The sequence below is a fragment of the Tiliqua scincoides genome, chromosome 7, assembly GCF_035046505.1.
Source record: "Tiliqua scincoides isolate rTilSci1 chromosome 7, rTilSci1.hap2, whole genome shotgun sequence".
Classification (NCBI taxonomy): domain Eukaryota; kingdom Metazoa; phylum Chordata; class Lepidosauria; order Squamata; family Scincidae; genus Tiliqua; species Tiliqua scincoides.
This window is the reverse complement of record NC_089827.1, coordinates 1,584,973-1,608,909: the sequence shown is the minus strand read 5'-3', so window position 1 is coordinate 1,608,909 and position 23,937 is coordinate 1,584,973. Positions and strand designations below refer to the sequence as shown.

The 23,937-nt window shown below is 44.3% G+C and overlaps 1 protein-coding gene across 1 annotated transcript in view; it reads right to left on the bottom strand.

Annotated features, from left to right (window-relative positions):
• PCLO (piccolo presynaptic cytomatrix protein) overlaps nucleotides 1–23,937 on the bottom strand; it is a 172,868-nt gene that overhangs the window by 133,992 nt on the left and 14,939 nt on the right. The window contains exon 3 of the mRNA XM_066633427.1: nucleotides 16,478–17,866. Coding sequence (XP_066489524.1) covers nucleotides 16,478–17,866 — 1,389 coding nt within the window. The remainder of the gene's footprint in view (nucleotides 1–16,477; nucleotides 17,867–23,937) is intronic.

The window sequence follows — 23,937 nt, the reverse complement described above, 5'->3', positions numbered from 1 at the left end:
GCTCCAGCAAGTCTCCAGAAGCTCATTAGAGACGAGGGGCTCCCCACAGGCTGGACTGGGAGGTCTGCAAGTGGCCTCCCCGGCCTGGGTTTGGGCACCCGTTCTAGACTAACAGCAGTTGTTCAGCAAATAACCATTTGATTCAATGATTATTTTGATGGCATACTAAAATACAATACATTAATACAACTATTTTTAACTGGTGTGCTGCAAATGTTCTGCAGGTGTGTTGTGGGAGTTTCAAACACAGTGGTTGAAAATTGCTGGGGAAAAAAAACTTTTCTGGTTTCTATGGCTCTGTTTTTAGGGCAACTGTCTGTAGTAATGAATTATCTGTCCCTCTCTCTTTGCTGGTTCTGACAGCAGAGGAAGAAGGACAGACAGTTAGTTACTACAGACCGTTGCCCTAAAAACAGAGCCACAAAACCGTAAGAGTCTCCTGGAAATGACATCACAAGAGGTGAAGATCATAGAGAAGGCCACAGAGGTCATTCTGCTGGGAGAAGAAAAATGTTGAAAATTACTGTATTAATACACAGCTAAAAACATTTTTTAATGATGCTCATTATCTAGTAGGGAGTGTTCAGGGTTTTTTTTTGCCTTTTTCTTAATGTGGTCTGGCTATCAGGGAGGTGTCATGGCAAGCTACCACTAAACCACACCAGAAAAGTGCATATCAAAATCTCTCATGTGGCAGACTGGCAATTTTTTGTTCTAATGTGCCAAGGATCAGTCCCATATTTGTGCCATATTATTATTATCATATTCACATAAGCTGGGAGCTCGTCAGCTCAGAAAAATGACCATCCTTCACTGTAATAATTGTAAGGGATACGACGAGATAAGATAGGAAATAATTAAGTTAGTAACTTAGTAATTGAGTAAATTATTAATTAGTAACATTGATAACAGTATTATTGCTTACATTCTCAGATCAGTGAGTTTGGGCAGCTTCCCAAATGTCAAATGTGCACAGATCTATATGAGGCTCTTTATTCAACTTCTTGACCGTAACTGCCAGTGGGCCATTCGGAAGGGGTCTTAAATGCAAAGGAGTGGAACATATATGCTCCTGCTCATATGAAACATGCTATGTAAACTATATTCCCTGTAAGGGGTCTGCACTGATGTGCAGACCCCTTCTGCACCTATGCGATATCATGGCTGCACTGTGACTCTACCTTTGCCAAAATGCCAGGCTGTCAAGCTCTGTGCTGCAAGGAGCTCAGCTGTGAGCCACACAGCTTAGGGGAACACTGTACCTAACCCTTCGAATCTATACCTGATCCAGCTGACAAGCTACGTTCTGAATCAAGTGCTCAGACACACACCTTGCACTATGTTCATAAGTAGGTAGGTACCTCAGTGGCATAGCTAGAGGGCAGCATGCTACGTTTTGCAGGGAGCCTCACCGCAGTGTTCAAGCAGCCCCTCTCCCTCCCCTTTGGAGCCATTCCAGCCCCCCCTGCATTTTTGCTCCCACCGCCTGGAATAGCTCCAAGGAGAGGGGGAGGGGCCTGCTTGCACACCACTGCTCCCTGCAAAACTTAGTGCTTTGCACCCCCTCTAGCTACACTACTGAGGTATGTACTATAGCACTACGGCATAATTATCAAAATTATAATAGGTGCTCCTGAAAGTCTAATTATTATTTAATAAAGTATTCTTGGTGGAATTCCAGTGCAATTTTTAAATTATACTATTGTCCCTTTTTTTTTCTTGGAAATCCACCTTGGACTGACAGCTGGCGGCTCGCACACTTGCGCCAGACTGAGACCACCACTTTGAGTAGCTTGTTCTAGTGAATGTAAGATACAGGTAGTTTAACCCATCAAGAGCTGAAGCTTTCTCAGTACACCCATAAAATCCCTTAGTGCAGTGGTTCTCAAACTTCATAGTATCGGAACCAACTGTTTAGAATGACAATCTGTTCTGATATCATTGATCTGAAAATGATGTTATGGCCAGAAGCGGCACCATCAATTTAGGCTTCAAACCTAAGCCGTGATCAACCAAAAGTCCCATTACACAGTTGCGCTCATGTTGCTATTTTGCATAGCTCGGAATTCAAACATTCCAGCTCAGAAATCAAAGCAGAACTCAGAATTGGATCCTCCCGCCTTTCCAGCATCTCATCTTCCCACCTATTGAGGACAAAGTGCCCTGCCCCTCTCCCACCAGGAGCCCGCTATACTCTTCATATTCAACTGTTCCTCTATTTTGCATACACATTTTCATATGTAGATGAGATTTTAATACTGTCATTTTTAAATAGAAGTGTGTTCATTTAAATTTCTGTTTGTTAATGTAGGAGAACATATGAGAAGGTTGAAGGACAACAGGAAGAAGAAATATATGTGACTATCCAAGTATTTTGCTCTTCATTGTACAATTTCAAAAGTTCTAGAAGTTTCTGTTGTTTTTTATATATCTATGGTGGGAATGCGAGGCAAGCAGTGTTTCTCAGCAAAGTTTCAAAGGTTTTTTCCCCCCAAGTATTCCCTGAGACTGGATAGGAACCCTTTGTGTGAAATCTGAAGATGGATGCAAGTGATGTTAGTGATTCACTGAGGTTCAAATCAAGGAGGTTAATGATTTCCACAGAAATTCAGCTTTATATGCAGCTGCACATAAGATTCAAACAATACCCTAGTTCAGGCCAGTGGTTCAAAAATAGATCTCTGTCTAAACTGGGATTACAATGTCTAGTAGAAAGTGCTCCCATAAATGGTTCAGTTTCAATACAAGCCAATCATTTTTTTTAATTATGATGAGCTAAATCTGCCAAGAGACCTACGAAATCTTAAAGGAAGGCAAAAATAGCACACAAGGAAGTAAAACCCTGATGTTCTTTCAGCACTCCTCCTGATTCAGCAGCCTCTGCTAGCATAACAAGTCTATAAATAAAAGCTGTACGAGGAGAAGGAGGCTGGGAAGTCTCGTGACCCAAATTCTCCAGCTCACTTCCATCAGAAAATTCAGAGCAAGGTTCAGAGCATGCATCAGGGACAGGTCTCAGGAGGCACCTGATGAAGCCTACCCCCCTCCCCCCAAGCTGGGACCCACTGCCAACCTCTGGGGACTTGCCTCCCCTCCCCCTTGCTAACGCTCCCTGTTAATTTGTTCCATCCAAGTATTTGAGTACTCAGAGATGTCAGCAGCCTCCACTGATCTTATCCTTTCCTCCTAGGCTGCTATACAGTGAAGGAAGCCAAGCAAATGGGCAGGGAAGGGCTGGGTCCATTCAGAATTGAGGGACTTGGGTATTACCTACATGTTCCAGATGGCAGACCAAGGACAAGAGAGTGGATTGTCTCAGTCTGCCATGGATGTGATTAGATTTAAACCAAGACCATCTCATCTCGCACTCTTGGGTACTACAAGCAATCTTCCACCTGTCAGAAACCTAGATTAGGAACACATAGGAGGAGGAGAGGAACCTGGCTCAAGACAAAGCTCTATTCAGGTATTCATCTCCCAATGTACACAAGCACACAAGGGCTCCCTGGGAGCATGCAGATGAAGCAGTTGCCCAGCCCTGCTGCCCCAACAAAACTGCAGCAACAAACGCTGAACATGGGGAGTGCGGAGACACAGCCAAGCTTGCACAACACCAACCGTCCCACATTCCAACAGGCAAGAGAAGATGCAAAAGAGACACCAGACCCCACTGTGACTGGGGACCACTGTTGCTCCCCTTCTAAATGTAAGGGAACCACCACTTCTTCTTAAAAAGTGCCTCTTAGCCCATTTAGCAAGGACCACGTACCCAACAAGAGATACATGCGGTCTGCCAAATATCCTGATAGAACCATACCATTTTATCTGCAGAGCTAATCCATACAATATCCAAGCTAAACACTTCTCCACACTTTCTGAACAATCCTTCTCCCAGCCATAGTGTACTACCTTTTCCACTACAGATGGCCACGGTTAACCAGAGATTATGATTTAAGTGCATATGCCCATGAACCACACAGGAAAGCCAATCTCAGTGTACTAAAACTAATCACAGGAAAGAAGAGAGGTCACAATGGTTCTAGGCCCACGTATGTTATTCATTTAGCCTTTCATGACCACAAGCAGAGAAGCACTGAGAAGCATTAAGGAAGGAGCTATTATTTTCCATTGCTTCCTTGGTCTAAAGGTTTTCTGCAGTTAAGCTCTTGGGATTGTCTATGACCATATTCGATGCTGATAAATTCTAATTACCATTGAAACAGCTGGGCAATACCATATAAACAGGTGGGAGAATTGGCCCATCTGCTACATATTCAACTGCAAACAGAACAGTTGAAAGAGTAATTATGTTTCCTCAATCTTTATTACTTTAAACTTTTTAAAAAAAAAATTTAAAGAAGAAAAACACCCACACATAATACAACATAGCAGAGGGTATCTTAGTGGCAGCGACAAGCCCTCAAACCAAACGAAGAAGAAAAATTGGGCACAACTTCAGAATGACACAAACATCGACAGCATCACAAATATGAGAGGAAAATAAAATAGACGCATTTCAAATTTCTGAATCAAGTGAGTAAGCGTGAAAGATGTGAATATGTTTGACACAAGATTAAAATAGATGGAAAGAAACTGGGCAAGCTTTGGAGAGCTATTTATAAGAGCTGAAGGCATTAACTGCTTTTATTGAAGAGACGTAACAAAAATAAAACTCTCAAAATGAAATGCTCCTGGGTCATCAACAACTAATTCAATCTTGTCTAATCTTTTACATAAACATGTAAACATGATTAATATTTTTGCAGTTGTCCAGAGGGCTGTAACCTCTGCATAACACAGAGCACCCCACATCACAACAGAATTCTGCCTACAGAGCAGCGTTTCTTAACCAGTAGTTTTTGTACCACCAGGTTTTTGTACCACCAGTAGTTTTTGCATCTGGCCTCCCATTCTGGAAGTAACTGACATCACCACCAGTTACTTCCATTGGTACTTCCAATAGGTGGACCATGCAAAGCATTTCGCAGGAGACAAATGCTGAGAAATGCTGCCTTAAAGCCAACATATGAAATGCACTTTCCTCTTCATCATCAGGCAACCATGACTGCAGCCAGAAATGGGAGGTGAGAGATAGGATCCCACTTTGTTACGTTCTGGCAACTGAACTAAAACTGAATTACTAAAGAGGAGCTCAGCTAATGACCAACAAGGAACCCCAGCGAAAGAACAGCAAAGGAGGAAATCTCTAATGCACACTAGAAATAGCTGCTATTAAGCCCACTGCATTTCAATGAGATACTCTTCTCTAAGGGCACTGACCAAGCCAAGCGACCACTCGGCCACTCGTTATTACAGACAGTTGCCCTAGAAACAGAGCCACAGAACGTGGAAGAGTCTCTGGAAGTGACATCACAAGAGGTGAATACCAGAGAGATGACCGTAGATGTGCCATAAGAAGAAAATAGCTGAATAACTGGTCTACAGCAGAGATGTGGCTTTCTTCTCTTTGCCACTTCTGGTTTAACCTGATTTGCTTCTCTCAATATAAGCTGTCAAGGGAAGAAATAAAAGATTTCATGGAGTCGGCATTAAAAGATGCAAGGTGCAGCCATGTACATTTGCAGGAATCCCAATATAAGCAACAGACATTTCAATCACAGACTTATTAGTGCTGTAATAAGTATTGTCAGGAATAACAAGAGGCAAAGTGACTGAACACAGATCGCCTGAAGGACAATCTCCTCTGTAAGGTGAACAAATACAGCTTCAAATAACTGTCACAATCTGACATGAAGACGAGGTTGAATGTGCCAATTGACGCTGAAGGGGATGATATCTAATGAGGCTGAAGGGACAAAATTTTCATTGAAATCGACAGAAACGATGGCGTCAAAGAGCTCCATGCAGAAAACAAGGGAAATTATCAGAATGTTTGGACAGAAAACTGGAACAACATATCTAAGTGCTGCCGAGTCCCAGTGACAATACCTGGCTTAGCCGAGAAGTGGGACTTGCAATACAGCACGAGGTGCATGTGGGAGGTCTGATGCAGGGATAATCATTCGAATCCTGTTGACTCGACTCCAGTCACACAAAAATGTGACTTGAGTTGTCAAAAGCAGCAGACTTCACTGACCCTGATTTGACTCACAACTCGGGGCCAATGAGTCAGAACTCAAAATAACTTGAGTGCCAAATTTCTTCTGTGTGTGTAGGTTTGTTTGCCTCTTTTTTGCCACTTCTGTGTCACGCCAAAGATCTTGTGGGCAATCCGGAAGCCGGCCTTCAGACTACTGACAGCAGCAGATGTAGGGGGAGCAGGATAGGTTCGTTCCAAGAGCCAGGACTGGGAGGGTCGAAGGAGGGGGGAGGAAGGCTTAAGAGGTTTGGGGGGGCTGCAAAGTTATGCTCAAGGAAGCACTTGACTCACAACTCAACCCATTTCTCAAAATGACTCTACACACAAGCCAAAAAACTCAAAATTTTGCTCACATGAAGTCATGAAGGTTGCACGCTACGACTCGCAAGTTCAGTCGAGGGGCTGCCGACTCGCGACTCAACTCACGACTTGAGCTCAGTGCTGGAGTTCATCCCAGGTTGAATGTAGACACCAGAGCTCTAATAGAGCAGACTCTGCTCTTTTTTCTCCAGTTCTGGGGTCAGCAAAGTCATAGAACCAATTGAAATGAGTTGCAAAACTTTTCCTGGACTGTTGTAGTTCAGCTTGAAGATGAGACTAGAATGCTTGTGTGTTCCTCCACGGACAAAAAACCCCCTCTGTGTCTAGACTTTTTGCTGATGTGGTATTTATTTATGTGTAAGGGGTTGTTTTTGAACAGGAGGCATTCAATCACTTATGATGTAAGAGAAAAAGAGCAAGGCTGCATCTGCTAAGCACCACACATATATGTTCCTTTCCCTGCAGTGTTCTGTTCCTACGGATAATGGCACTGTACTGGAGTCCCACTGAGAGTGGGTAGAACCAATCTCCTTTTAAAGGACAGCCCTGCTGAGGGGCACAAGGTGGCTGCACTTTTCGAATTTTCAGAATCAGGCATCATGGGCAGCACTGTGGATAAGGACTCGTTCTGGAGGAGTTGCACTGCAGAGGTTATTTCAAGAGCAAACAAGCTGAGAACTCTTTGCAATTAACTGGAACACAGTTCAGAAAAGTTCTGAACTGTTTCTGAAAAGTTCTGAACAATTCTGAAAAGACAGAATTGATGCTGCCTCTAAAACAAAAAAGCTAAACACTTCCAGTAGGACATATAAGTGCGTAGGAGAAACTGACTCAGCACTCAGCAATATTTTCAGGGGGTGTGCACATACCAAAACCAAGGCTCTGGGTCAAAATGTTATTGCCCATGAACAATTTGTATTTCTCTTTTTAGCAGAGGGAGAGTAACTAGCCCACCTCACCCCAGCAGTGTCTTTTCTAGTGATTGCCTAGTGGCTGTTTGTCCGTTTTCTAGAGGCTGTCATCCCAGCAGTGTCTTTTCTAGTGGCTGTTGTAGGAGTCTAAGCATCTGTACATCGATACATTTTAATACACTTTTGTTTATCTTTCCCAAATAGATTTGGAATTATGGTTACACCCTGGCTATTTGTTTATGCTATTTTTTTCCCCTTTTCAAAATAACAAAATAGAATAAAGAAAAAAAGAACATGAGTCACACACAGCAATTCACACTGCAATAGGGCTAGTAGTTTTTGAAGCAGTAGTTTTTAGTTTAAGGTCACCATGAGACCTCCTGGGTGTAATAGTGTCACTAAAGCATCCCACTGTTAACACTTTACAGAGTATCTGTTCTAATCGCGCATAGCACCAGTTCTTTGCACTGCACATAGAAGTCATTTGACAAGCCAGATCAAGAGAAATAACAATTTTTTTTAAAACCCTCACTCTTGATTCTTCCAATATTAGGGAGGAAGAATAAATATCGTGAACCAAAGGAAAAAAAATGACACCACGGTTGCTTGATGCAAGCCTATGCTTTTTTACGCAGAAGTAAGTCCTTCTTACTTACTTGCTAGTAACCATTTTTAGGATTGTAGCACTAACATTTCATCTTGATACATCTTTCGGATTAGGAGACAATGAAGGTGGCCAATTCATCATATAAAGTAATATGATGAATGCTCTAGTAAGAGTTAGGTGACTGACGGTGTTTGGCTTTCATTTTGTGGTGCTCTGGGTAAGAAAACAAAAAATGCTCTTTTCTTTTTCTTAGCTTTGCTACTGACATCTGTTCATCCTGTCTGATACCTTAATGTTTTGCTGCTGCTGTTACTCCACTGTGCAATAGCTGGAAGATTAAGTTTTCTTGTAGGAGAAAAATGTTCATTTTTTTTTGTACCTAAACCCAGGAATGGGAGCCTCATTTCTGCTGGTGGCAAAGCAGCAGAGAAATTAAAGTCATTGGGAAAACATCTCTGTGGGCTTAGCACACAGTGTAGGCAAAGTGGGGGGGGGGACTTTACTTACATGGAACTTCAGTTAGTTGTTGTTGGCAACCTTCAGTCTCGAGAGACTCTGGTATCGTGCTCTGAAAGGTGGTTCTGGAATAGCGTCTAGTGTGGCTGAAAAGGCCAATCCGGGAGTGACATTCCCTTACACACCAGGAGCAAGTGCAGCCTGTCCCTGGTCTGACTCCCTGGCTATGGGCCTTCCTTCTTTGCCTCTTTGCCTCAGACTGTTGGCCAAGTGTCTCTTCAAACTGGGAAAGGCCATGCTGCACAGCCTGCCTCCAAGCGGGCCGCTCAGAGGCCAGGGTTTCCCAGCTGTTGAGGTCCACTCCTAAGGCCTTCAGATCCCTCTTGCAGATGTCCTTGTATCGCAGCTGTGGTCTACCTGTAGGGCGCTTTCCTTGCACGAGTTCTCCATAGAGGAGATCCTTTGGGATCTGCCCATCATCCATTCTCACGACATGACCGATCCAACACAGGCGTCTCTGTTTCAGCAGTGCATACATGCTAGGGATTCCAGCACGTTCCAGGACTGTGTGGTTTGGAACTTTGTCCTGCCAGGTGATGCCGAGAATGCTTCGGAGGCAGCGCATGTGGAAAGCGTTCAGTTTCCTCTCCTGTTGCGAGCGAAGAGTCCATGACTCGCTGCAGTACAGAAGTGTACTCAGGACGCAAGCTCTGTAGACCTGGATCTTGGTATGTTCCATCAGTTCTTGCTTGGAAACAGGCAAATTTCCCAAAGAACAATTCAGGTTGGGACAAGAAATTAAGCTTAATACAGGAGACTGGAATAAGTCCTCCAAATTTACTTATAATTGCTGACTTCCTCATGAGTGGTTGCTGCAGTATTTGTTATAGTGGTTGCTATTCTAGTGTTGGTTGCTGGAGTAGGGTGAGAGGTCCACTTCTCCTCCTCCTCCCTTGTGCATGGAACAAATGCTGCTTCAAATGTACCCTTTTCACTGGGTGCCTGACTGCTGTGCTGCACCCTGGCACAGAGGAAGGGAAAGACTTTCTCCCTCCCCTCTTTGACCCTGCTGCAGACCAGTACCTAGAGCAGCAGCCACAATAAGTGGGAGAGAGCTTCCCCTTAGGATTCCAACTCAAGTGACAGAAGAACACAACAGCTGCAGTATAGTCATAGAATCACAAAGTAGCAAGGCGCCACAAGGTCATCTAGCCCAACCCCCTGCCTGTAGCTATCCATTGGCATTCTGAAGCTTCTCACCGTCATTTGTAAGGGTTCTGTGCCCATTGAGGGCACCATTTTGAAGGTCCTGCTGCTTTACTGAAGGTCTCCACTGGTTTCCAGATGCCATAGATTGCTTCAGGGTGGCCGCAAATGGCACAGAGACCACAGATAGCCAAGAGCACCCTGTGAATGCTGAGAGGTGGGTGGCAATCATGCTCCCTGCAGACAAACAAATCTACAGGTAGCATATCCATTTGTAGAGAAAACCGACTGTATTTGTAGTTGAATTTTATATATTTTGTTCTTAGTTATTTTAAACTATGCTTTTATTGCTGCATGTTGCTTAGAGCTGTGGATAAGCAGAATAGAAATTTTTAAAATAAAATAAAATGATTATTTTTAAATTAATTATTTGATGATGTCTTGTTCTCAAATACTGTGAGATGGCATTTGGAACTTCTTAATAGATTGAAGTCACTCCACTCTGCCAGCAAAAAGAAAAGAAAAGCATTCAACTACTCCCAACTATAGCAGCCCCATCAGTCTTCCTTAATAAGACTGTAATAAGCAGTTCCTGAAGCCTGCAACCATTCCAGCATGCCTTCAGGACATTCTTCTTTTCTCAGCTACAGCAATACTGTTCCTCAGATAGCTGGCAGAGTTAGAGAGACCATTCCAAAGGAAGTTTTATTCCTTAAGCAACCGTGCCAGGATCAATGCACGTTTCCTACCTTTCAAGTCAAAATCTCAAGATTCTCTTCTTCCAAATGCACTTCACATCAAAACAGATCTCACATGAGCAAATAATTCAGAGAGAGAGAGAGAGAGAGAGAGAGAGAGAGAGAGAGAGAGATGATTGCCCATATCAAGTTAGCCAGCCTGCACTTGAAAGTTTTGAGAGGTGATGACTTGCACAGAGCACCAGCACCAACTTTGGACCAACGCTTCCCACTCCAATCACACCAGCCATGCTGCTCTGAGCACTGCCAGAGTGTGCACTCTCCAGCTGCTTTACGGGCATTGTGCTGGCGGCTGGACCCAATTGGATTGGGCTGTAAATCTCTAGACCACAGACTCTCTACGCCAGTGGTTCTCAAACATTTGAGTACCAGGACCCACTTTTTAAAATGACACTCTATTGAGACCCACCTAGCTTTAGAAGACTTTAAAAAAGGTGATCTAGAAATAAATCATATTTTAATTTATTTACAAGTAATATTCATTCATTCGCAAAAAAAAGCACTCTGAGTTTTGAATAGCCTCAGGACTTGAGGCAATTAGTTATCTGATCTTTCCAACACTCTGTTTTCATTGAAGGCTCTGTGGGACCCACCAGAAATTGGATTCTGACCCACCAAGTGGGTCCTGATCCACAGTGTGAGAAAAGCCCTCCAGATGTTAATGCAGGTGGAGGGAAACTTGTCCTGTTCCCCGCCTGCATGACGTGGTGAGCAGCTATTGGTCGGGGTAGGGGGCAAGCTGGGGCGTAGTTTAAAGACTGGCGTCCATGCTTTCCCAGCTTCTTTGTTCCTCGGCAGCAGTGGAACCCATCCACCCGTCCTTTAAGCACAGTCAGAAGCCTAGCTGGTCGCCTTTTGGGGCCAGGTAGGAATTTTTTGGCTTTTCCCCTGATTGGCCATGGGGTGAAGCTTTTTTCGCCTACCCTGACTGTCCCCTTGGGGTTCCTGTGGGGTTTTCAGCCAGGTTGGCCATGTCTGGCAGGGTAGTGCGAGAACTGGAGGAGAAATAGGGAACTGGTGTCTACCTTCAGGCAAGCAACAGGCCGGGTTAAGGCCAATGCTGAGCCCCGAGACTACCCGGATCGGGGGCAGCCTGGCTTGACCCTAGAATGGAATTGGGATGCTCAAATTCGTGGTTCCCCGGTTCAGGGTGGGAAGAACAATTCAGCTGGCTGGACCCCGTTTCCAGGGGTTGGTGATGAAGAACCTGGGGGAGCCTTGGGCGAGCTCAGGTTCTGAGTCAAGGTGGTTTGTCCAAAAGGAGGGCTCAGACAGGAACTTCTCCTCCTAGTTCGGTGCCCACACTAAAGGGGGGTGGAGTATAGTCAGGACCCGCTGCATTGCACCAATCTCTGCGCAGCCTTGTAATGGAAGAAATCATGGCCCTGTTTCAACCAAGTCTTTTGTGTCATGCATGTTTGTAGGGGGATACCTGGGCAAACTCTGATCTGGGTCTTCAAGGTTGATACTCAAAGCCTCATTTCATGCTGAAGGTACTAAGGAATGCAGAAGATACTGTCAAGTTTAGAGTTCAATGCACAAGAATCACAGCTGGCTCTGCAGAGAATTGCCAGGTCATACATCATTTTCATGCTCCTACAGAAGTAATTCTTTATGAGTAGTCAATTACAATGCTAATAGAAGCCATCTGGATTTTAGTAGCTGTAGATCTCCACCTTGCTGATTGCATGAAAAACATTGACTCACACTTCATGAGAAGAGGGGATGGGCAAAAAGAACAACGATTCTGAGCAAAAGACACTGAAGGAAGAACCAACAGAATCCTTTCCAGCAATAGCTCCAATGGTCACATCATGGGGTTTTCAATACAGAAACCATTATTCAAGCTCAGGCTCCTATTTCCATAAGCTATGGAAACACAGTAAGGGCCTTGCTGGATCAAGCTCGTGCTGGCTGGACAATTCTAGGCATGCTTACTCAGAATAAGCCACTACTGGCATTTGATGGGCCACTGCAAGATGCATGAAACTGGACGAGATGGGCCTTTGGCCTGATCCTGCGGGGCTGTTCTTATGTTCTTATTCCCAAGAAAGGTGGGTCCTCAGTATCCAGTGATTTAACTCACCACTGACCCGAGGTCCACCTTTAAATGCCTTGTAACAAGAAAAAAGAACCAAAATCCAATTTCCTTCCTTCGGACTGTTAAATAATTATAATTTCATTCCACTAGTTTCCATTATTTCCTCCCATCTAGTGGCTGAATGAGGTATAGTGTTGATACAATGCATTCCAGGGTGACAACAGTGAAGCAAGAAAACTGGAGTTCGTCTTTAAAGCTATTTTTCTCTGATTTGGTATCCACTGATTTTTTTTTTTAAATCCACTGGGGTTTCTGGAACCCCAGTGGATAACAAGGCACAACTTGTATAGGATTACAGCCTAACAGGTACCTTTTAAGTGGAGAGATGGCAAATATTCCTATTTACCATAGCACAGTGACTTTACTAAAGCCTGTTTCCTAGTGCCTCTTTTATATCTTTTTCAGATTGTGAGCCCTTTTGGGGCAGAAAACAATCTTTTCATTTATTTTGCTAAGCTAACTGCTTTCTGACCTTTCACTGAAAAGCAGTACGGTTGGACCTTGATACCTGCGGGGGTTCTTTTCCTGGAGCCCCTGAAGATATGAAACCTGTGGATAATTAAATCAGTGGGTGGGGTCCATCAGAGGACCTCCAGACATGACTGAAAGTGCCTTCCAGTCATGTCTGGAAGTGTTCTGAGGCCCCTGGAGGTATTGTAAAGGCAACTTTATGGGCAGGAGGTCTGGTACAGAGGGTAGAGCCTCTGTTTGCCTCAAGATACCATCCGCAGGTCGCCAGTTCAAGGCCACCGGCACCATGAATGGTGAGACTTTGAAGCAGCTGACAAGCCCAGCTGAGTTATTCCACCTGCTCTCTGGTGTGAGTGAAGAAGCGTCTTGGCTGCCCTCCATGTGAGAGATGAAGGAGATGCTTGTCAGCTTGCGTGGGAGGAAACCGGAGGCCAGAATGTGATACCAGATCAGAAAGATCCATCTGAAATGTTGTGGTTCTTGAAAGATAGAACCTTTCTTCGATTGTAAAAATCCCTACGGGGATTTAGAACAGCCTGCCTTTGTAAACCACCTTGAATAAACTCTGAGGAGAAAACTGATGACCAAGAAAGGCGGTATATAAATACCTGTATTATCATCATCATCATCATCATCATCTCCAGTTTTCGTGGAAACCAGAAGTGCCTTTCTGATGTCTCCGAGGGACTTTCTGAGGCCCAGAGAGGGTGCTTGGCCTCCCTGGGCCTTAAAAAGCCTCCTGGACATAACCAGAAGATATCTGGCAGGGAGGTCAGATGAGGCCCTCCAGCATGGGTCCAGCACCCAAGCTGTCAAATCCACAGGTGCCAAACCAGCAGATAAAGAGGCCCCACCTGAATATAAATATATTTATAAACCGGTGGCCCATCTAGTCCAGAATCCTGATGCCATCAGCAGCCTGTCTACAAGCAGGGCATGAAGTAAACAAGCAGAAAAGTCTGAAAACAAGCAGAAAAGTTCTGAGGCTCCTTCCATAATTTCAGATGACATTCAACCTGAATATTACTTGCAATTTAAAAGTGTCCATTGCTTCACAGTGAAAATTTCAAGACCGACTAAGTTGAAGGATTCTGTTGCCACCAACAGCCAACTGTCTACTTGGGGGGAGGGGAGGAGGAGGAAATGTGACATCTTTATGTACTGTTTTATGAACCTTCACAGTTGTGAGCAGGCTTCCCCAAATAGCCTCAATTTCTAAACAAGCCCACAGCTTGAAGCAGTCATAAAAATTCTGAAAGCCCAAAAAAGACTCCAGGTACATAGGCTTTTAGAGAATAGCAAGATTAACAGTCTCTTTTGCGTAACAAATATACACTAAGTTGCCATAGGGTAACATAGGGTTACACGGTAAAGTATTCCTTAAGAAACAAATTCACCATGGGGTGAGAAATTCCTTAATTCCTCCTTAATTCCAACTTCTTCCTACAACCACGAACATATGCATTGTTAATTTTTAGCAGAAGAAATTTCACCATTATAAACATGGATGAATTATAGGAAAATTTCCCACCAGTTCTATTGGATTAGGGAGGCTCAGCAATTCCACACATTACAGAATGATTGACAGTCCCATCACGTCAAGCAACCCAATCTATCCAAACCGAGGTAAAATGAATAAGCTTCTCATCATACTACTGATCCAGTTTAGAGTTCCCCTACCAGAAGATGCCAGGAGGCTGAGAATTCTGTGCAAAATGGTCACCACCCTCCTTTCATCTGTGAGCATCTGGAGCAGCCGCTATTTTCTTATCCTGGGTGCTAAAAATAGAGCTACCTGTGCTGGGAGTCCACAGGAAGGCTAATTAAAGAGTTGGCAAACAGGGCTCCTCCCTGATGAGTATGTCATCAGTTAAAAACACTGGCGAGCATCCGGGCGAAGCCTGCTGAGTTCGCATGACCCTAAGGGTTTTCGAAATCTATCAACTCATTTATTTAAACATCAGCTATTTGCTTTTTAGGAAAAAAAAAGGCACTAAAGTAAATTATCTATCAGACTGTTAGGCTAAGCAAAAAACAAAACCTTCCCGTCTTTATGGAAGGCATTAAAATATTGCACTCTTGGGTAACATGCAAATTAGTCACATGTTATGGAGTTACATTCATCTTAGACCAGCTCAGCCTCTTATTCTCTTGGCTCCACACAGAGGCTGTTTTTCTCTTTGAAAGGCTTCTTTAGTGCAAGCATGTTTGTACAAAAGAGATGCATTTCTGATCTCTCTCATGTGCTCAGAACATCACCTGATGTTCTTTTGTCTGCTTCCAGGAAACATGTAGAGTGGGTTTAAATTATCCAAAAGCTTAGTCTATCTCTAGTGTTGTAGGTGCATGATTCCAACTCATGACACTGATATGAACAGCTTTGAAGATTCACAAATCACAAAACTAAAGGAAAGAAAGACATTATTCAAAGCAGAACCTACCAGAATGAGAGCAAACTAATTAGTCTACCATTAAAAGAAAACTGACAATGAAAAAAGTCCACAAGTTCAAACTAACAGTAATAGGAAGAGGAGAAAATAAAGGATGATATTAATGAACTGCCAGACACAAAGAGGATCTTTCAAGAAAGGCTGCTCTCAGTAAAAGAGTTATGAAACTCTTAAGCAGTTGCAGAATTACAAGTTGGTTTTTGCCTCAAGATCTGGGAAGATGGAGCATGGTAAATTTGACAAGGAATAGAGCAAGAAGTTAATTTCACAGTGCAGCATTTTGCTTAGAACTTGCAAGCAGTGGCATAGCTAGAGGGGGGTGCAAAGCACTAAGTTTTGCAGGGAGCCTCACTGTGGCATGCAAGTGGCCTCCTCCCCCTCCCCTTCAGAGCCATACTGGGTGATGGAAGCAAAATGAAGGTGTACACCTTCTGGGAGCTTTCCAGGGAGGCCTTATGGACATGTGCCTCTGCTTTGCTCCCACAGCCTGGAATGGCTCTGAAGGGGAAGCGGAGGGGCCGCTGGCATGCCACAGAGAGGCTCCCTGCAAAACTTAGCGCTTTGCATCCCCTCTAGCTACACCACTGCTTGCTACACTTCCCAAAGATAAATGGGGGGGGGGGATGCAAAAAGGAAAGCTACACATTCAGTAAGCCTGCTACGTAACTTTTCATACACTCCATTCAACAAGGAAAGGTCTCCAATATCAAGAAGGCAACACATTGTAAGATTCCATCGTTTTGTCTTCTGATAAGTGAATAAAGAGCACAGAATCCTGCAAACACACCTGGCGGAAACAGTCACATAAATTACAACTTGTAACCTTCTCTCTCCTTCCTCTACCTTTACTGTCCTCTTTGTATTGGTACCTTTGCAGTCGTTCTGACTATACGATAAATGAAGTTGCTTCTTGATCCAGTGTATCAAAGGAAACAAAAGCTACTTGAGCTCACCTTTATGAAGGAAATAAAATGTAATAAGATCATTCAACGATTGGCAAACTCTTGCACCTACAGAAGAATAATCAGACATTTCCTTGGTATTGTTTATGAAACGAGTTCATGAAAGAAATCACACGAAAGAAAGCGCTGCCTACCTCTGTGATGTGCGGCATCGGGTTGAACCCACAGAGGTTGCACACAACGTTCTTGCATTCTGTACAGCTGTTATAGTTGGGAGGATCTTTAGAACCAACATTGAGTTCAGTTTTACAGAGAGGACAAGCAGACTTCAGTGGCGAGGATGGCACCATTGCCGGTGGCACACCACTGGGCTTTGCCTCTGTAGCCGGCAGCTTGGCATCCGTGGCAGTCAGTGGCTTCTTCTCCGCTCCTGTTTCTTTCACAGCGGAGACACCTTCAGTCTTGGGTGGCTCTGGTTTTCCTGCTAGGGGGGGCTTGGTTTCCTTCTTCACGGGTGTTGTTTTGGGAGACGGTTGTGCCTGACGGATTTGATCCTTCTGCGAGGTGGGGGCCTGTGTGGGAGGAGTGGGTTGTTTTGAGGGGGGTCCAGGTGGAGGGGGGCCCTGTGGTGGAGCTCCTGGCTGGCCTGCAGTGGAAATTAAGTTGGAAGCCTGACTAAAGATCGAAGCACCAAACCCAAAGAGCTTCCCGGTAACCGATTCTTGAGGAGTCGTTGGCTGAGGCTTGGGGGCCTCTGTGACACCCCCCACGTTAAGACGCCTTGCTTGCTCTGGTGTTTTTGGAGGCTGTTGGGGCTGTGCTTGTGGCTGGACTTGGGTGGGTTTTGGGCTTGCAGGGGCTTGTTGGCCTTTAGGGGCCTGCCTGGGATCTGGTTTAGGACTTGCTTGGGGTTGCATTTTCTTAGGCAACTCTCTCACCTCTGCTTGCTTTTCAGCTTTAGCGTCCAATCTGGGTCCAGCCTGAGAAATAGGTTTGGGGTCAGCCTTTTGCTGAGACCCCTGAGGTGCACTTTTAGAATCTGGGGGAGCGGTTTTATCGACAGGTGGAGGTGTGTCTTGAGGCAATTTGGAAGCCTCCTGCCTCGGAGGGTGCTCGGTTTTCTGTTGAGCCAAGGAAGCTTTGGGGTCGTGTGAATCTTGTTTGGAATCTGACGATGAAGGGGGAGGCACAGGATCACTTGTGGGTTTCTGAACATCAGATTGCTTTTGTTTATCTTCAACCAGTGCCGGCTTGGCTTGGTCAGGTTTTGGGGTGGGTTCAAGGGGTGCCTGAGATTCAGCGACAGGAGGCTTTGCTTTTACAGGTGGAGAAGTGGTGGCAGTGGGCTGTTTTCCCTGTGTTGGTGGTTTTTTGTGTTCTGGTGACTGGATAATGTCAGGTTTTAGAGGAACATCTTTCTTCGGGGTAGGCTGCTGGGGTTGGGAAGGTGGTTTGGTTGCTGCAGCAGGAGCAGGTGCCTTTTGTTTGAGTGGAGAGGGCTGTGGACTAGGGCCGTGAGCTGGACCTAAGTCGCCGCCTAAAGCTCTTTGCATCTGACAGTTCAAGCAGAGCCATTCTTTAATCTGTAAGAACAAGAAAAGGGCAGTAAATAGCCAAACTGAATTACATTCTGAATGCTGAAAAAAACCCCACACTGCATGTTTGAGGGAACATGGGCTTGCTCATCTTTGATTTTACAAATAAACAAGTGGATTATTGCATTTTTTTCTCCAGAAACTTCACCAGTACCAGTATTTCAGTGCTTAACCAATATGCTCAATACTCATTATTTTCAAAATTATTTGCCTTCAACAAACAGTGCAGAGCGAGTAGTTCAGACAATACATTTTGGTTAACTAAAAAGTGTTCAACTACAAACACCCAAAAATCCTTCACCAACACACTGTGTGTGTGTGTGTGTGGGGAGGGGGGGGAAGGGAAGGGAACAGTACTACTTTCTAACAGTAGTTCAAAATATCCATCTGAGATACCTGCTCTCCTCTATACCACACAGCAGTAGCACAACTTTTATTTAATAGAATGCTTGAAAGCCAATATAAATAGATTTTTCTTTTTAATTAAACAGTCCCCTTTAATTTCAAGAGAGTGTCCCTTTGTGTTGTAAGAAGATAAGATATATTTGGAAGGTTATAAAGAAGAATATAAATTCTGAGTCTGTTGAGAGTCTGGAGTCAAGTGGAAATCCTGTTCTGATTGTGAGACTTGCTCTTTGGGAATCATCCACGGCTCCAAACAGCATGTCACTCATAGGAAGTCTGCCTCTGCTATATTCTCTGCTCCATCCCTATGTCTCGTTTATCCCTCCAGTGGGGAAAAGTATGGAAGAGCAGGAGTTGAAGTGAGGATACATAATCCCTGCTGAGATGTCTGCCGGATGCCGTGCTGGGCTGTCAGGAGATGACACCCTGGCTGCCAGTCAATTTTCCTAATTTGAAATATCTGTTCAAATGTTACTGCACTTTCTCTCCTAACAGTCAAAATAATGGAGCGATAAAGGCATCAAAACACTTGCACGATGCGTACCTGTGTTGAGGGCGATCAGTATAATGCTGATTCACTGAAACACCTCAATTCCCCTAAAAATTTCCCTGAGTCACAGCACCAAACATATCAAGACCTAGATTGCCTCTTCCGCTAGAATAGGAAGCAGCCTGTCAAGGTACAGCAGCCACAAATAAAATTTCATTTAGGTTTCTGTCCTATACACCAGTGTTTCTCAAGGTGTGGGTTGCAGGCCAATTTCATACGAGGGGCCTAGCACCTGGCACGGCCTGGCCCCGTAGTCCTCGCTGCTGGATGGTCAAGCTTCCCCGCTTGATTGCAGCCATTTACCCTCCTTGACCTCTCCCTTGAGCTGTGGGATGAGGGCTCTCTCCACTACTTGCTGCTTCATGTCTGTGATGCAGCAGTGGCAGTGAAGGAAAGGCCAGCCTTGCTTTCTGCAAGCCCTTTTATAGGCCTTGAGCTACTGCAAGACCTTCATTCATTCATATAAGTTCCATCTCTGATAAATTCATTTATGTCAATTTATTCAAATTTTAAATATAAATTAATTCCTTTTTTCCCCTGGCTCCTGACAGTGTCAGAGAGATGATGTGGCCCTTCTGCCAAAATGTTTGGACGCCCCTGCTCTAAGGTGTTGGGATGCACACTTTGGGAATCCTTGCACAAGAACCTCTGCAGCAATACTGATACCATTACGCCTTGACTCAACTTCTGTCCTGGCTCTTAAGGACACACAAACAACGCGCTAGGTGCAGGCCGAATTGGGCCAACACAGCTACAATAAGGCAGTATCACTATGACCCCTCTGGCTAAGCAGAATCATATGTGTTCAGCTCAACTTTGGTCAAACTTGGTCAAACCAGCGTTTCTCAAACTATGGGTTGGGGCCCACTGGATAGGTCCCCATTCATTTCAGTGTGTATATTTCAGTGTGTATTTTCACTTTTAATCTACTAGACTTAATGCTACCATGGTATGTGGCTGCATTTGGAGAAACGTTACAGTTCTGTACTTTTAACTGGTTACTATATATATGCTTTTAACAATGACAGTCAATGGGGCTTACTTCTGGGTAAGTATGGATAGGATTGCAGCCTTTGGGATGTTTGGGGAATTTTTTTTTTTTTTACACAGATCAGCAACTGTTTAGGAGGGTTAGGAGGATTCTTTATTTTAAATAAATTTTTTAAACTTATACTTATTGTAATTGTAATTAATTAATTAATTAAATTTTGTCATATGGGGTGTTAAAAATTTTCCTGCTTCATGAAGTCACTTCTTGCAGGTCCCAACAGATTATCATTCTAAAAAGTGGGTGCCACTGCTAAAGAGTTTGGGAACTGCTGCTCTAGATATTAACAAGGACTAAGAATTTTCAGTTAGTAGTATTAAGAAGTATTTTGAACAGTTTCTTGAGATATGACTCTAGGCAAATGGCTGAATCTGAGAATAGTTTATTTGTTTACATTTTTATGTACATTTTACATTTTAAAAATGTATCAATAAACTTTGTTGGGATGATATTTGTTCTACCCTAATTATGTGATTTAATAGCAACTCATACAAAAAATAATTAAAAAGAAAAAACAGAACACTGCACAAAGTGAAACTGCATTTTCTCATCTGTACTTCACACTACAAGATAAATAATATTACTGGGATAGAAGAGATTAACCTGTCTGACCTAAAATGGAATCAACTACACTTCCTTCTAGTGATTACCTAGAAAACATCCCAAATCACATGACCTGGCTGTAGTAGTAAGTTACAGTTGCCAGGCAACAGAAATACTGGGGCAGATGGCTGATTTGACATCTTTTTGCAATGCAGATTGTTGTTTTGATCTTTTAGGAGACTTGGGGCCCTAACAAGAGCCCTGCTGACTCACCGCTGCCACACACTCTCACAAAAGCACCATAAGGCATGCGTGCAAGCCCTTACTGCGGGCTCAGCACCGGAGCTAGCCCAGTGCAAATCTGAGCTGGGTCAGCTCCAGTGCTGGGTCCGTGTTCCGCTGCCCAGAGGCCACTGCATCCTGCAGTGGAAGGGGGGCAGTCACAGAGGCCTCCTCAAGGTAAGGGGACATTTGTTCCCTTATCTTGGGGCTGGATTGCACCTGCATTGGCACTGGAAAGTTAGTTGACAAAACATTATCTGAAAAGGGAAGACAGATGGGAGAGGAAATCCTCAAAAGGGAAAGGGACAAGTATGAAGGGGAGGTGGGAAGAGAAGACCTCTGCAGGGAGAATGGGGCTCAAAAACTGGGGACTGGATAGCAGCAGGAAGGAGGGGAGAGCTAGAAGAACAGGGAAGGAAGTGAAAGACGTTTCCACCGTTCTGGCTGCAACAAAAACAGTGGCTAAATGGCAGTTCTCTGCAGCCTGAACTAAGGGCTATAATAGAGAGGGTGAACCCCTCGGGTGCCATGGAAGCGCTTCACTTCCTTATAGTGGGGGAGCTTCCGAACTGGTGCCGCAGCCGCTTGAAAGGTCCCTCAGTGCCCCACTCCAGTGTTTGAGGAGTTGAATGAATGGTCAGGGGAGTCTATCTGACCAGAGGCCTGGAGCAGATTTCAGGCCTCCCTTTAAACTGTAAAGTGCATAATTAAGCCACTACTTGATGCAAGCCAGTATTAAGAATGCCTGGAATTAATCACACGAAGCCAGGACTTAGACTAGGCCAAAAGGGCAAGGAAGATTCTAAAGGATTCATCATCGTCTGTGTTCCTCATCCTGTTCTTGTCCCAGACTCTGCTACACTAATGATAAAGAACCCCAGGCAAAGACCACAAAATAAAAAGGAGAAAGAGAATCAAGTCTAGAAACACGGAGAATTATTCATACAATCAAGTTTCTGAAGGGAGGGGTTTACATTTAACAGAACTCCGCAGCTTTCCTCAAAGTACTAACAACTGCATAAAAACAAGAATAGAATTCATTTCCTTTGCCCCACTGGCAAGAGAATCACAATTAGAGCTGGATAACTGATTCTTAAACCAGATTTTCCCCGCACACAACAGGCAGGATTTATTTTCTTTTGGGATACCTGTACCTTCTGCTCATAAAGCCCACCTAGGCTACTTATGCTACCCAACTACAGGGACCATTTCACGCCCTGCATAACCTTAGTTCTGGATGAAGAGGTGTGGCGGCGGCAGCCATTTTGAGCTGCATTTCCAAAAGCCCTCAGTGTGGCATAACTTTCTCACCACATCTGAGACCCTCACAAGAGTTTCCTGGAAACAAGAGAATTCTTTTTTCACATGCCAACTGCTGTTCCGTATTACTGGGAAAAAGGAACTATGGCCCACCTTTCCAAAACCTACAGTTTGCTCAATTCTCAGACTATCCTGGATTCAAACATTGTAAAAGTCACACTGCACTGGCCACAAACCAATGGGGAAGTGGAGAGGTTTATCAGAACACTCACGCATATTCTACAGATTGGTGCAGCGGGGGAGCTAATATGGAACAATATTTAGATTTCTTTGCAACTACCACCTGTGTGCGTTTGAAGTATATAACTGTCTGATCCATTTTGGGTGCTGCTTTCTGAGGCGAGCTGACTCAGCTTTGGCTAGCAAATAAGCTGCAGTCTGTGTCTGTGTTTCATGTTTATGGACAGAGAACGAACAGGTCCCACGAGGCACCCCTAAGGGGGTTTCACGACAATGGAAAGGAAAAGTGTGCATTGGTGAGTAAATATAATTAAGAATTTAAGTGCTTCTTAAATATTGTGTCTCTCCAACGTCCGAAGTTTATTATATGCGGTTCTTATGTTAAGCAAGTTGGCCACCCTTGATATACAGCAATATGCCTTGGAACTCAAACCCCTTAAGAAGACCTCTGCCTTTGGACCTTAACAGAGTCTCTGATCAGAGATAGGAGTATTTGTGACAATAGGGGGATGCATTAAGAAAAACTATTTTTCCATTACCTGGGATCAGAGGTATATCATTGAAAAGATGGTACACCCTCAAGCTTATCTAGTTCAGACAGGCCAGGAGACCTTCTGACATAATCATCAGGTCTCAAGGGCACTCTTCTAAAATTTGCAAGATGTACCAGTATGTGAGGAAAGGTTAGGCTTTCCTTAAACACTTAGGGCCACACTAAACCCCTAAACTCCAGTAAGGGCTATCTGAAGACTTACAGGAGTAAGGGCGCAGTCCTAACCCACTTTCCAGCACCGACATAAGGGCAACGCAGCTCCGAGGTAAGGGAACAAACATTCCCTTTCTTTGAGGAGGCCTCCGTGAGTGCCCCCCAACTGCAGGATGCAGCACACGTCCCATTGGCACAGCTATGCCAGCACTGGAAAGTGAGTTAGGATTTGGGCCCATAATCCAAGAGGACAGTGAAAGTTCCCAAAAGACTGGCAGCCTAATCCTATCCTTGGCTGGCCTGCGGGGTGCAGTGCTATCAACGCAGCCTCTGCTACATCCCACAGTCTAGCCAGGGAGCAGGCCAGCAGGAAGAGGTCAATAAAGAAACATTTACTTACCTTCTCAGATGCTGCCTGGACTCCTATGGGTCTACTCAGATCTACACCAGCTATTATGCTGGTATTAATCTGTTTGCTGCAACCTCTCTCCCCCACTTCACCTTAAGCTAGGACTCCAACATCCATGGATTTTGGTATCCATGGGGGATCCTGGAACCAGTCCCCCACAGATCCTAAGGGAAAATTGTAATTTAGAGACACACCTTTATAGGGAACACAGAACTTTGCAGAGTCCCAAGAAAATTCCAGCATGCGGAACCTTGGTTTTGTTTTGACAACAAAACCAGTGAGATTCTCCGCAGAAAACTAAGAATACAGGGTGCTGTATCCATTTGCAATAAACATTTATATTTTACAGTCCTTCCTAATGTGACCTTCATGGGTTTGAACCCCTAACTGATCACAACCAGTACTGGCTTGTGTATAAGAGTACTGGCCCAGTATAAGGCCTAGAATAGTTACACCTTCAAGCCATCAGGGTCTTCTGGAATTAAGGATTAAGGACCTGTTCCTCATAAACATTTTATTATAGTAAGCACTTCAGTGGCATAACTTGAGGGGGTGCAAAGCACTAAGTTTTACAAGGATGCTAGCGGCCCCTCATGCTAGCGGCCGCATGCTAGCG